General features: G+C 62.0%; 2 protein-coding genes across 4 annotated transcripts in view; both read left to right on the forward strand.

The window, feature by feature from the left end:
* TRIM17 (tripartite motif containing 17) overlaps nucleotides 1-2,481 on the forward strand; it is a 10,953-nt gene extending 8,472 nt beyond the window's left edge. For both annotated transcript variants that reach the window (XM_073889931.1, XM_073889932.1), the window contains 3 exons: nucleotides 1,180-1,202; nucleotides 1,295-1,395; nucleotides 1,746-2,481. In XM_073889931.1, coding sequence (XP_073746032.1) covers nucleotides 1,180-1,202; nucleotides 1,295-1,395; nucleotides 1,746-2,293 — 672 coding nt within the window. In that variant the 3' untranslated portion in view covers nucleotides 2,294-2,481. The remainder of the gene's footprint in view (nucleotides 1-1,179; nucleotides 1,203-1,294; nucleotides 1,396-1,745) is intronic.
* A 762-nt stretch (nucleotides 2,482-3,243) lies between these two features.
* TRIM11 (tripartite motif containing 11) lies at nucleotides 3,244-11,298 on the forward strand. Of its 2 annotated transcripts, none has more exons than XM_073889933.1 (6): nucleotides 3,244-4,041; nucleotides 5,956-6,051; nucleotides 6,277-6,504; nucleotides 9,279-9,301; nucleotides 9,387-9,487; nucleotides 9,940-11,298. In XM_073889933.1, the coding sequence occupies exons 1-6, from the start codon at nucleotides 3,634-3,636 to the stop codon at nucleotides 10,485-10,487; spliced, it is 1,404 nt and encodes a 467-aa protein (XP_073746034.1). In that variant the 5' UTR covers nucleotides 3,244-3,633; the 3' UTR covers nucleotides 10,488-11,298. The 2 variants fall into 2 exon arrangements, with proteins under 2 accessions (XP_073746034.1, XP_025715887.1); XM_025860102.2 differs by having other exon boundaries at nucleotides 3,252-4,041; nucleotides 6,274-6,504.
* Nucleotides 11,299-13,806: the final 2,508 nt, after the last annotated feature.

Below are 13,806 nucleotides of genomic sequence, written 5' to 3' on the forward strand. Positions count from 1 at the left end.
GCTCACCTGGCTGGTGGGGGAGGGGAGCCCTCAGCACCCCTGCTCACCTGGCTGGTGGGGGAGGAGCTCAGGCCCAGGTGTGGTCAGGGCCGCTGACTGCAAAACAAATATAAACAGGGAAGGCTCTGACTCAGTCAGCTGAGGCTGCATAACAAAGACCACAGGCCTGAGGCTCCAACAACACACATTCTCTCCCCTGGTCCTGGGGGCTGGGAGTCTGAGCTCCAGGTGTGGGCGGGGCTGGTTCCTCCCGAGGCCTCTCCTCCTTGTGTCCTCACAGGGCAGTCCCTCTGTGTGTCTGTGTCCTAAACCCCGCCTCCTGCAAGGACACCGATCTTCTGAGGTCAGGGCCCACCCTAGTCACCTCACTGTACTGTAACCCCCTCTGTAAAGACCCCATCTCCAAATACAGCCACCTTCTGGGGCCCTGGGGGCTAGGGCCCCGGCGTATGCATTTGGAGGACAGTCTGTCCAGGCCCCAGGCCCGCAGACTGTGTCACTTCGCTTCCTAGCCCACGGCCGGGGAGGGGGGCGAGGGCTCACTGGCCCAGCGAGGCCCTGACGGCGGGGGGTGACAGTGGCCGACAGCTGGGAAAGTTGTCAAGCACAGGGATCCACGGCAACAGATAAGATTTCGCACACACGCACAGGCGTGTTTAGACACCAGAGGCAGATGCCGCCTGCAAAGCGCTGGACATCCTGCTTGCCTGGGTCGGTCCCAGGGTTTGTCTGTCGTCCTGAGCTCCCGTGGGCCTTGGGCCCAGGGAGCCACCTGCTGCAGGCAAGTTAGTTGCCCAAAATTTGGGGAACGTTTTGTCTTCCATTAGAAAGCGGCTGGTCTGCAGGCTAATAGGCAGACGTCTGAAGTACAAAAGGCCCCATTCGATGGTCACCGGTCACGTCCCCCCACGGTCGTCACCGCCCCATGCCTTCACCACCCCTCGTGAGCGGGATAGCGTCCAGCGTCCTCAGTTACAGGGGGACAGCAGGGGGCCTCGTGGCCAGAGGTGGAGGATCCTTGTGTGCGGCCACGGCAGGGTGGCGCTCTGGAAAGTGGGTACGGGGCCCCAGGAGAACATCATAAAGCCCTTCTAGCTCTGCAGACCAGAAACGCAGCCATGACACCCCACATTCCTCATGAGGCCTTGCCCATTTCCGTCCCTGCTCCCTGTCTCTCAGGACATGAAGGAGCTCCTGAGCAGGTACGTGGCCACCTGCGGGGTTGGCAGTGATGGGCGCAGGGAGGGCCTCCGCGTGGGGCCAGAGGGGACAGTGAGACCTGTGTCCACTGGAGGAAGAACAGCCTGAGTGTTCAGTACCCGGAGGCCACCCCTACCGTGCTGAGGACGGTCTGCAGGGTCCCCAGGCAGATAGAGGTGCTCAAGAGTTTTCAAGGTAAGCAGGGGCCCCGGTGCTCTCGGCTACTCCCCGCCCTGCCCCTAGTCACTCAGCGGGAGCCCCCAGTTGGGGCAACCGTTCCGTAATGGACAGCCACGCTCTGGGCCCTGAGCTTCTGCTCCAGGGCCATGCTCTCCATTCTGTCCCTATGGGGACACAAATGGAGATGCCCAAACGGCCCCCTGACCCCCATCTCCTCGGCGCCACTAATACGGACAGGTGGGGTAGGGACCCACGCAGGGACCCAGGCTCACCGCTGGACTCAGCCTTGGGGAGGCCTAGGGGATGGTCAGCGACGGCAGGGATGATCCGGCCCCCTTTTGCCATGGCCCCTGGCCTGTCTGCAGAGGATGTGGTGCCCGACCCCGCCACCGCATACCCCTACTTCCTCTTGTACGAGAGCCGCCAGAAGCGCCACCTGACTACTCCACTGGAGGGCGCGCCCCACGGCAAGGACAGATTCCTGGCCTACCCTAGCGCGGTGGGCCGGGAGACCTTCTCCTCGGGAAGGCACTACTGGGAGGTGGGCATGAACCTCACCGGTGACGCACTCTGGGCGCTGGGCGTGTGCAGGGACAACGTGAGCCGCAGGGACAGGGTCCCCAAGTCCCCTGAAAACGGGTTCTGGGTGGTGCAGCTGTGCAAGGAAAAGAAGTACCTGCCGGTCACATCTGCCCCGACCCCTGTCACGCTGGCCGAGCCCCCCAGCCACATAGGGGTCTTCCTGGACTTCGAGGCAGGGGACATGTCCTTCTACAACCTGAAGGATGGGTCCCACCTGCACACCTACACCCAGCCTGAACTCTCCGGCCCCCTGCAAACTTTCTTCTGCCTCGGGGCCCTCAAATCAGGCCAGATGGTCATCTCTACAGTGACCTTGTGGGTGAAGGGATAGGGGTAGAGGCTGGGGCAGTGAGGGTGGCCCTGGTTTCACGGGAAGGTGAGGTGGCCCAGCTCAGCGCAGGCCACCTGCCAGGCTTACCTCTGGCGGTTTCACAAAGATGAAATATAATCCCGATTAAAGCAGTTAAATGTTAAGAGAGTATATTCACACGTGTTTCATAAAGGAAACTCTGAAAAGCCGCTGAGTTTCCTAGTGGATCGATTCTGAGTAAGGACATCCAGTACCAGGCGCGGTGTGGCGTGTTTGCCTTTAAAAGCTGTCCCTGGGATACCCGCGCCCACCTAGGGATGGAGCCCGCGCACTGGCTCTGCTGTCCTTCGGGTTATTCTACGTAGAGCCGCGACTTCCAGGGTCCACCTGCTGTGTCTTCCATACATTCCATGTTTGCACCTTGCGCGGGTGTGTGTGTGTGTGGGGGGGGTGATGGGAAAATGAAACTTTCCACACTGATCCCTATAAACCTCAAGGGAGTTTAAGCTGCACAAGCCGGGGCGCAATTCAGAGTAGGGGTCATGGGTGGGAGAGACTCCTCTCCACCCGCCGTCCTCTGCAGTTTCAGGCGCACTCACAAGCCTGCGGCCGGCCGGGCACCCGAATCCCACTCAGTGTACGCCCTCCCTCCCCAACCAGCCCAGAGTCTCCGCAGGCCGAGCCCCTCCCTCCACGCGTCCCGATCGTGCCCGGCCCAGGGGCGCACTGGGCACGGCTTGGGGCTCGCCGCCGCAGCCTCAGGCCCCCCTCGTCCTCGCAGTCGCTGTGCTGAGCGGGGAACCCGGTGAACGTGCGGGGCGCCCCGATGGCCCGGGTCCTGCAACTGGTTCGGACGCGAGGGAGCAGTGACCTGGAGCTACCAGCGCGCGCGCAGGCAGCGGCAGCGCCGCCGCGAGGTCACCGGGTGAACAGCCTCCAATTCTGTCCGGCCCGCGGGCCGCGTGACAGGCCGCAGCCAATCCGAGGCTAAAGCGGGTTGTTCCAAAGGAGGAAAAAAAAAAAAAACCAGCTGCTTCCTGCTTCCGCCGCGGCTCCTCTTCCTGTCCGCGTCGGGGAGCCCTGCGCCCCGCGTCCGCGGAGCCCTGAGTGCCGCGACCCCCGGTGCCCTGCGCCTCGCGTCCCCGGAGCCCTGAGTCCCGAGTCCCCCGGTGCCCTGAACCTCGTGACCTCAGGTGGCCTGAACCCCGCGTCCCCCGGAACCCCCCCTTGCCCCGCGCCCTGCGCCCTGCGCCACGCGTCTCCGGAGCCCTCGCGTCCCCGCGCGCTCTCCAGAGTCCCGGCGGCGGAGGCCACCGCCCGACCCGGCGGAGAGCGCCGCCTTCCTCCGCCCCAGCGGCGCCATGGCCGCCCCCGACCTGTCCACCAACCTCCAGGAGGAGGCCACCTGCGCCATCTGCCTCGACTACTTCACGGACCCGGTGATGACCGACTGCGGCCACAACTTCTGCCGCGAGTGCATCCGGCGCTGCTGGGGCCAGCCCGAGGGCCCGTACGCCTGCCCCGAGTGCCGCGAGCTGTCCCCGCAGAGGAACCTGCGGCCCAACCGCCCGCTCGCCAAGATGGCCGAGATGGCGCGGCGCCTGCACCCGCCGTCGCCCGTCCCGCAGGGCGTGTGCGCCGCGCACCGCGAGCCGCTGGCCGCCTTCTGCGGCGACGAGCTGCGCCTGCTGTGCGCGGCCTGCGAGCGCTCGGGGGAGCACTGGACGCACCGCGTGCGCCCGCTGCAGGACGCGGCCGACGACCTCAAGGTGCGGGGCGGGGCCTGGCCGGAGGCCCGGGGCGGGGGGGGGCGGTGTACAGAGGGTGTGCGTGCAGCCAGTCCCAAACCCGCACCCTCCTGGGACTGGGCCACCAGCCCGGAGATCAGGGAGAGGCGCGCTCTGGGAGGCGCAGGCCCTGCTAGGACTTCACATGGTGGGAGTCTGGAGGGACCGGGCAGGTGTGACTGACCACTGGCAGGGATGGAGCTCAGAGCAGGAGAAAGCAGGAGGAGAACCTTAGAGGTAACTGGTCTCGTAGGGAGGTAGACAGACCAGGCCTCAGCCCTCAGAGGGTTGTGGGCAAGGCTGGGCTGTGGGAAGTCAGCCAGGCCAGGATGGGTGGAGGACGGAGCCATTGCCCTGGGGGTCAGGGGCCAGGGTTGCTGCAGCCACCAGGCTTGGGGCCACTTCTGCCATCCGACATGCCAGGGATCAGCCCCGCTTTGACTCTAGGCTGAGATGCCTCCATCTGTTCAGGAAATGCATTTCTTTAAAATCCAAACCCACCCTCACCCCACTGCCGAGAGCCTCGGGGCAAACACTGCCCTGGTCGCTAGCCTCTGCATTGCTCACCGGACCTCGGGACTCCTGGAACCGAGGTATGGAGTGCCTGGGTGGCACCCTTCTAGCTTTGTGAATGTGGTTTGCATTTGCTTCCTGGCCAGGAGCCTGTGTGTGCTGGGGTGCACCAGGGACATGGTTTGGCAATTGAGTCAATGCTTGGCCACTTTGTCGCTGTTACAGAACAAGTTCTGGGACACAGAACAAACTGGTACCCGATCTGCATCAATGGACTCGTTGTGACAGATCTCATAGTCTTGCTTCTGACTCCAGGGCACAACACACGTGCGGGATACCCCACCCTCTGTGTTAGCCCAGCAAGTGCGCACTCCTGTCGCTGAGCGGAAAGTTATCATGAGGGCAGAGAGTGACCAGCAGCTCTCCAGAGGCACCCCCCAGCTGGCCCCATACAGACCCTTGGGGCAGCACTTACCCTTCCTATTGTAGGGGGGGACACACCCTTTTTCTCTAACCTGTTAGGTTTGCTGCACGAGGCTTGCAAATTAAAGGCAGAGTAACAAGTGAGAAGATGTACAGTTTTATGTTCGTCTTTTCAATCTCATAGATACAAGGGGCTTCACAGAGGAGAAGTGAAAGACCCAGTTGGACTGCGTTTATGTTCCATTTTAACATCGAATAATACACTGGGGAGCAGGGGCTAGAGAAAGGAAAGGGATTTGGGCTTCTAGCACCAGGAAGACCTAAGGCCTGGGGTTGGGGGGGAACTGATGGAAGATCAGGGCTATCTGAGTAGCAGAGTCACCTGTGCTGAGTGCTCTCCCCTTCCTGGTACAGACGGAGGCAGAAGGGAGGAGGGCAGAGGGCCCTTCCTATGACCGCTCCAAATCGTCCCTGTGTCAAAGGTGGCCTCCTCGGGGGTGGCACATTCCGACCCCCTTCATGGTGCTAGCGCCTAGCTGGTCTTCGTCCTGGGGATGCCCAGCAAACTGTCTTTACCTGCCCCCCCCCCCCCCGGGCGAGCTGCACCTGATATTCGCATACCCTGGGGTGCTGGGTCCCGAAAGCACCACCTCCCAGGCCTGGGTCCAGCCAGAGGACGGACAGAGCGTGTAGTCAGGCAGGGCTGCACTGGCTAGGGGCCTACAGAGAGCCCAGAGCAGGCGTGGAGAAGTAAGGGGGCTGGGATTAGGGGGAGGTCAGGAGCCGGAGTTCCGGCAAGGGGCCTGGGTGCCCCGGCTGGCTAATTTGAGGATGTCCGCGGGTCATGCGCAGGACTGTGGTTCCCGCCGGCCGACTTCGGGCTCTGCGGGCGTTGCCCGTTGGCGCGAGCAGGGACTGGGCCCGCGCAGCAACGGTCACTGTGGTCTCGCTTTCCCGCAGGGGAAGCTGGAGAAGTCCCTGGAGCATCTGCGGAAGCAAATGGAGGATGCACTGCTGTTCCAGGCGCAGGCTGAGGAGACCTGTGCCTTGTGGCAGGCAGGTGGCCCCGAGCCCGAGGTCGCGGGTGGGGAGTGGCCGGCACCTGAGCCCCCGCGGAGGGACACTGCGGCCCTCAGCGTCGCGCTGCCCAAGAGGAGGGAGCCCTGTCCCGGACCCTGCGTAAACCCCGCGTCAGGGGTGAGGTTGGGGCGGGCCGTGGGCCGGGGCGCGGGGAGCAGGTGGGGCAGGCCCTCAGCTGTGCTGTCCGCCCGCCCGCAGAAGATGGTGGAGAGCCAGCGGCAGAACGTGCTGGCGGAGTTCGAGCGGCTGCGCCGGCTGCTTGCGGAGGATGAGCGGCGTCTGCTGCGGAGGCTGGAGGACGAAGAGCTGGAGGTGCTGCCCCCGCTGCGGGACAGCGCGGCCCGCCTGGGGCAGCAGAGCGCCCAGCTGGCCCAGCTCATCGCTGAGCTGGAGGGGCGCTGCCAGCTGCCGGCGCTGGGGTTGCTGCAGGTGAGCCGCACCGCGCGCCTGCACGCGCGTTCCCGGGAAAGGCGGGGGCAGGCTCGCCAGGGCAGGTACCCCTCGTGTGACTGCAGCCGTGGTTGTGGACACAGATGCCGAACCCCGCCAGCATTTCGCGGGCCGCTCCTGGAGCCCGTTCGCGCTCGGGCGGGCCTGCGTGGCGGGTGGCATCCAGGGTCCATGGGTCACCAGGCTGGCTCCAAAGGTTCGGGTCCACTGTATGGAGAAGAAAGGCTGGCAGGTGCCCCGTCGGAGCCCTGCATCAGCCCCGTGTCGCCCGGAGGCTCTGCCTGGCTCCTGACCCCTGCCCCAGGAGGGCGTGAGGATGCTATGTGCGCAGCCCAGGGCACTTCCCACCGGGGGTGGCCCTCCTGAGTCCCAGGGCTGAGCGGACCTTCAGGGACCAGGCAGAGGCTCTTGACGGCCCTCCTGGGGTTTGACCTTGGTCCTTCCACCGCTGCTGAGACCTCGGGCGGTTTACGGCCTGGGAAACAGGAAGAACCCCAGGCGAGTGTCTGGCGGGGAGTGAGGGAGGTCGGCAGAAGTAGGCTGTGGTCACTGAGGTGGGGTCTGGGTGGCCAGCCAAGGAGGTCAGGGGAAATGAGTGGTGCTGGAGAAGCCAGAGGAAGTGGAGGTTCTGGAAAGAGGAGGGGTGGGCCCCGGAAGTGAGATGAGAACCTCAGGTCTGTATGAAACGTGATTTGGGGTGTCAGCTGAGATGTCCAGTGTGCGGGACATCTGCACTCTTGGATTTCATACTAAAAGTGACCACCTGTGCCCCCGCTGCCCCTCCCTGCTCCCATCTGCTCGCCACCGCCCCCTACCTGCTTCCCACTGCCCTCACCCCTACCTGCTCACCGCTCCTGACCTGGGGTCCTCGCCTGGGTGGGCTAGCTGCAGGGAAGAGTCCCCCTCACCCCTCTCCTCACCACCCCCCCAGCCTCAGGGCTTCCCCTTGCCTGTGCTGGGGGCAGAGGTGGGGTCTGCTGCGTGGAGGGGCAGGACAGCAGCCCTGGGCAGCCCCCTCCCCCCCACTGACTGATGTGAATAAGGGAGGTCAGGTGTGCCCATACAGTCGGACCTCAGTGCTTGGCGGAGGCCCACCACAGGGAGTGGCCAGGTCAGGTTCTGGCACCTGGGGTGGGCAGGGGGTGTGCCCCCACAGACAGAGGAGGTGAGGGTTTGGGTGACTTCAGGAGGCCACACCCTGGGTCCCAGCTTCCTTTCCAGGCTCGCCCTGTAGCCATCCTGTGTAGGTGCAGAGCCTTTTCCTAAAGGAACATGTGTCTCCCAAGGGGCCAGGTGGTGTACACGGAGGCCAACCCCTTTCCTTAAGGTCAGGACCCCCGCAGGACCCTCAGGGCAGGGAGGGTCTTGTGTGGTGTGTCCACACACACTGTCCCGGAGTGGGTTGGCCTGTGACAACCAGGACTATCCCCTTCACTTCCCAGCTCCCCAGGGTGGGCCACCCACCCCACGAAACTACCAAGGACAGGCTGTTTCTGCTTTGCCTGCTGCCCACACCAAGCTCCTTGTGCCCCAGGCCCTTTGCACATGTCTCTTCCACTCCTGCACTATCCCCCTCACTGTACCTTCAGAAACCTGCATTCTCCCTTTTCCTTTGAGGCCTCATGTGTCTTGTTGTACCCTCCTGCCAACCAACCCACACAGAGACCATCACTCGTGTGTGGAGATCTCCCACCTCGAGGGAAACTCTCTATAGGCACCATGCCTTACCTCTGCACCCTGGGGTCTGGCCTGATGGCTGGTGCATGGTTAAAATCACCGCAGATGGGCCGCCTGTGATTGACGGTGTGGACCGGCCAGGTACCTGCTGTTCTCAGGGGTGTTCTAAAAAGACCAAAGTCTTTGGTCCTCCCATCAGTAGCCAGTGTTCTAAGTAATTGAATGTCCCAGTCAGCTCAGGCTGCTAACAAATACCACCGGCTGGGAGATTTGAACAACACACATTTATTGTGTCCCTGTCCTGGGGGCGAGAAGTCACAGATCTGGGCGTGAGTGGGGCTGGTTCCTCCGACGCCTCTCTCCTGCCCGTGTCCTCACGTGGTCGGCGGCCTGTCTGTTCCTTGATCCCCTCTTCTGGTAAGGACTCCAGTCATGCGGGACCCAGGACCACCCTAGTGACCTTACACCCTAACCACCTCTGTAAAGACCCCATCTCCAAGTACAGCCTCACTCTGAGTTCGGGGGGTTGGGCCTCCAACATTTTGATACGAGGGACACGGTCAGTTTGTGACGCTGAGTGAAAGGCTTGTATGTGTCATTATGGGAGAGCAGAACATCCAAGTGGAGAGGCCTCACCTGGAAGGTGGGTGTGAGTCGGCTCCGAGAGGGCAGGCGGGCAGGTGCGTGGGACCAGGCACCAGTGAGCCCTGGGAGGCGGGAAGCGCTGGGCCAACACGGGCATGGCTCCCCGCTGGGGGTGCAGGACCCCTCCCGCCTGTGCCACCACCCAGGGGTGCTGGGGACTCTGGGTGGGTGAGCCGGGGGCCGAGGCGCTGTATCCTCTGAGTGTGCTGAGGGAGTGCGGGCAGGTCTGCAGGGCTGGCCGTGCCCAGAGTCTTTGGAGGGTCCCCGTGTCTGAGCTGCACATGGCAGGACAGCCCCTGCGTGGGTTCTCGTCACGTGTGTGTGTCTGCAGAGCGGGCAGCACAAGGGTTTGGGGGCACTGGTGGCCGGGACGTGGGGCGGATCAGAGGATCCGGGGACAGGCGCTGATGCCGCGTGTGTCTCTCCCACAGGACATCAGGGACACCCTGCGCAGGTAGGAGCCGCGGCCTCTCCCCGGGAAGGTGGGCGGGGCGCAGGGTGGGGCGGCCCTGGGGGTGACGCCTGCACCACCCCTGCAGGGTCCAGGATGTGAAGCTGCAGCCGCCTGAGGTGGTACCCATGGAGATGAGGACGGTGTGCAGGGTTCCGGGGCTGCTGGAGGCCCTGCGCAGATTCCGAGGTGGGTGCCGTGTAGTCCCGACGCCTGCGCGCTCGCGGGGCCCCGGTGGGTCTGCAGGAGGAGCGAACCTAGGCTCCCGGTTCACAGAAACCCCCGTGGGGGGAGGGGCTGTGGGCTGACGCGTGCAGGGATATAGCCGAGGTGAGACCCGACCGCCCTGCCCCCGGGGTCCGAGGGGTGCCTCCCCCGGGCCTGGGGAGTGCCGCAGGCTCCAGGAACCGAAGGGTGTGGGAAGGTAGATGTAGGAAGCCCCTGGGGTTTCTTCAGTCCTCTAAAGGAGGGCGCATCGCAGGGGAGCACGGACCGCTTTCTAGAACGTTCCCAGTTGCGGGGGGCGGGCAAGCCGTTAGGTGATTTTTTCAGACAGAGCATCATGGGGCATGCTCAGCGCGCAGGCAGGGGTGCACGGGCCGGCCTGCCGGCTCACGGGGCGACCTCTGCTCCGTCTGCAGGGGACGTGACCCTGGACCCCGACACCGCCAACCCCGAGCTGGTCCTGTCGGAAGACAGGAAGAGCGTGCGGCGGGGGGACCTGCGGCAGGCCCTGCCCGACAGCCCCGAGCGGTTCGACCCCGGGCCCTGCGTGCTGGGCCGGGAGCCCCTCACCTCGGGCCGCCATTACTGGGAGGTGGAGGTGGGAGAGCGGGCCAGCTGGGCGCTGGGCGTGTGCAGGGAGAACGCCAACCGCAAGGAGAAGGGTGAGCTGTTCGCGGGCAACGGGTTCTGGATCCTGGTGTTCCTGGGCAGCTACTACAACTCCTCCGAGCGGGCCTTCGCCCCCCTCCGGGACCCACCGCGGCGCGTGGGCATCTTCCTGGACTATGAGGCCGGACATCTGTCCTTCTACAGCGCCACTGACGGCTCCCTCTTGTACGCCTTCCCCGAGACCCCCTTCTCGGGGACCCTCCGGGCCCTGTTCTCGCCTCTGTCCAGCAGCCCGACCCCCATGACCATCTGCAGGCTGAAAGGCGGGCCGGGGGACTCGCTGGCTTCCCAGTGAGGGGGCCTCCCAGCTGCTCGGGAGCCTGGGCAGCTCCTGCGGTCCTCTGAGCTGGGGAAGCGCTCACGGTGCCCGGCGGATGTGTGGGTGCGCGCTCACTCCTGCAAGTGTGTGCCCGCGTGTGCGGGGCCGGCTTGGTGCTGTCGTCCGGGCGGAGGGCGCTGAGACACCCGCGTTCACCAGGGCCGGGCCCTGAGCCTCGCGCGCCCCCCCAGCCCCCGCGGCCCTGGAGCTGCACCTCCGGAAAGCTGCGGCCAGGAGGCAGCTCCAAGCCCGCGCGCCCGTGTGCAGGTCGTCCTGGAGAATGGGGGGCGGGATGGGCTTGCCCTGCAGTACCCAGGTACTGGGTGATAGGCCGGAGGAAGCTGGGAGGACACCCGAGCACCCCCCTCCCCCGAACACACACCACTGGGGGCTTCTGGCTCCTGTTGCAGAGGTTCAGATAGAGCAGGTCCCTGGTGCCCCGGGGTGAGCAGGCACAGAGGCCCCCCGGTTTCCCTCCGAGCTGCTCAGAGAACCCCCAACTGGAGTCACCCTCACAGTTCTCTCCTCGCTGGCCTGGGGGGCCTCCTGACCCCAGAACTCAGCATACCTGGTCCCCAGTCCTTACTGCCCAGCCTGGGGGCAGGTGAGGCCTGAGAGAGCACGCCCCCACACACACCTTCTCGCTACCAGAGTCTGAGATTTGTCTTTGCTTTGTTCAGACTTTGCGTCACCCTCCCTAAAGGTCTGCCCCAGCTTGTTCGGACCACTAGATTGTATTTATTGTAAGGACTGTTCTCCCAGTAAATAAACTAACCGTTGTCTGTAATCCACTGTTTGCAATTGGGGGGAGGGGAGGAAATGCCGGGGGTGGGGGTGGTTTGCAATTGGGGGGAGGGGAGGAAATGTGGGGGGGTGGTGTGTGTGACACAGAGGCAGGACCCCAAGGTCAGGTTCAGGGGCGCTCTCCTGTGTGTTCATTTCACACACCAGCCTCAGGAGGTGTTTTCTTGTATTTTCAGAGAGCTTGAAAATACTCTGCAGGTGCCATTGTGTCCAGTAGCTAAGTACTTTCCCGTGTACTTGGTTATGCAATCATTCCCCCATTCTGGGGCTTTTTCCTGTTTTATATATACAGACAAACACACCACCCTGTTCCGTCTTCAGCAGTTCCCTCAAATTACATACACGGGCGAGCATTTCCCCCCCGTGGACCTGGGTTCTGGCAGTTTCCCACCTCTCTCCAAGCAACTTCCCTCTGCCTCGCTCCCTGAATCTGGGTGGTACTGGCTGTTTTCCCCAGGAGCAAGATTGGACCGTGAGGGTTTGGGACTTGCACGATGGCCATCGGAAACCCAGCTGGAGGGACACCCTCGTGGGTAGGAGCGCAGACAGGCACACGGCCACATGTGGGACACCAGGAGGGACCCTCTGGAAACCTGCCTGCTCCCTTCTGAGGGCTTAGCTCAGAGCCCCGTGATAAGAGATCAACAATAGAAAAACAAGTTCTCGACACCCAGACCTCGTGTACCGGGGGAGATGACCTGAGGAAAATGAGGACCTCAGAGCAGGAGCCTGGAACCGCAGCTTACACATGTTCAGCCAGCACACGATGGTGTGGACACATGTTGGGATGTGTTAGGCTTCCAGGCATCAGCCCCGTGGAGGTAAACAGTGGTAGACGAAGGCCAGTTAGTAGGATCCTGTGGGGTCCCCCGGTGCCATGTCCAAGCTGAGAGGGTCTAGAGTTCTCTCCTGTGACTGGCAGTCCTTCCTGGCGTGGAGGACGGAGACAGGGACACCTAAATGTACGTCCTGCTCCCAGGGAGGGAGAGGAAGGGCACCTGCTTCTCACCTCCCTCCAGCTCAAATTAATCCTCCTGCCCAAGTGGGCTACTTGCAGCTGTCACATCCTGCTACCCTGCAGCAGGGAGAACGAGAATAAACTTCAGTGATGCCCATTCACAAGGTGCCCCCGAAATTCACATGCTTGCTCTTTCCACGTGGCCTGACTGCTTGCCTCCAAGGACCAAGGGTGCCATCCGCTGTTGCAGATGGTGGACAGACTTCTCCAGCAGCATGCAAGCTCCTGCCTGTGGAGCTGATACCCACGTGAGGGGTGGGTGATGACCTGTCACAGATGTCCCCACTAGCAGGTGTGAGCCCCTCCACGACCCACTGACGAGCCCCTCCACTGGTTTTCAGCCTCACGGTGGATAAGTGCTCTGGGGGGCGGATATGGCAAGCATGCAAGTGCAGAGCCAGGATGTGTGGGAAGTGGCCAGCCATCTAGAGCTTCCACAAATAACCCTACACACAGCCCACCATGTCCTGACGTGCCCAGAAGCCTTGCTTCCTGTTGGCTCAGCTGTCCAATGGGGAAACGGGAGAGAAAGCAGGCCCGTCTGGGTTGTGCAATGAAGACAATATTCAGGAACGGGCATTAGTAAGTACGGTAAAAAAAAAAAAAAATCTTAAGGCATTAGTAAGTACGGTAAAAAGAAAATCCAACAGTAAAGCCAAACGTGCTGGGGCTGGCGCTCAGTCTCTGCAACCCTTCCCCTCCTTTTGCACCTCTCCTGGTCAGTAGAGCATCCACAAAATGGTATTTTATTTTATTTTACTTTATTTTATTTTATTTTATTGCTATGTTAGTCACCATAGTTAGTCATCATTAGTTTTTGAGGTAGTGATCCACGATTCATTGTTGGCATATAACACCCAGCGCTCCATGCAGTACGTGCCCTCCTTAATACCCATCACCGGGCTAACCCATCCCCCACCCCCTCCCCTCTAGAACCCTCAGTTTGTTTCTCAGAGTCCACAGTCTCTCATGGTTCATCTCTCCCTCCGATTTCCCCCCCACATTTTTCCCTTCCTTCTCCTAATGTCCTCCATGTTATTCCTTATGTTCCACAAATAAGTGAAACCATATGATACTTGACTTTCTCTGCTTGACTTATTTCACTTAGCATAATCTCCTCCAGTCCCATCCATGTTGATGTAAAAGTTGGGTATTCATCCTTTCTGATGGCTGAGTAATATTCCTTGTATATATGGACCACATCTTCTTTATCCGTTCATCTGTTGAAGGGCATCTCAGCTCTTTCCACAGTTTGGCTGTTGCGGACATTGCTGCTATGAACATTGGGGTGCATATGGCCCTTCTTTTCACTACCTCTGTGTCTTTGGGGTAAATAGGAGTGCAATTACTGGGTCATAAGGTAGCTCTATTTTTAATTTTTTGAGGAAACTCCACGCTGTTTTCCAAAGTGGCTGTACCAACTTGCATTCCCACCAACAGTGTAAGAGGGTTCCCCTTTCTCCACAACCTCTC

This window comes from Callorhinus ursinus, unplaced genomic scaffold (assembly GCF_003265705.2).
Source record: "Callorhinus ursinus isolate GAN/ISIS: 27379988/994484 unplaced genomic scaffold, GSC_fseal_2.0 scaffold123, whole genome shotgun sequence".
Lineage (NCBI taxonomy): Eukaryota > Metazoa > Chordata > Mammalia > Carnivora > Otariidae > Callorhinus > Callorhinus ursinus.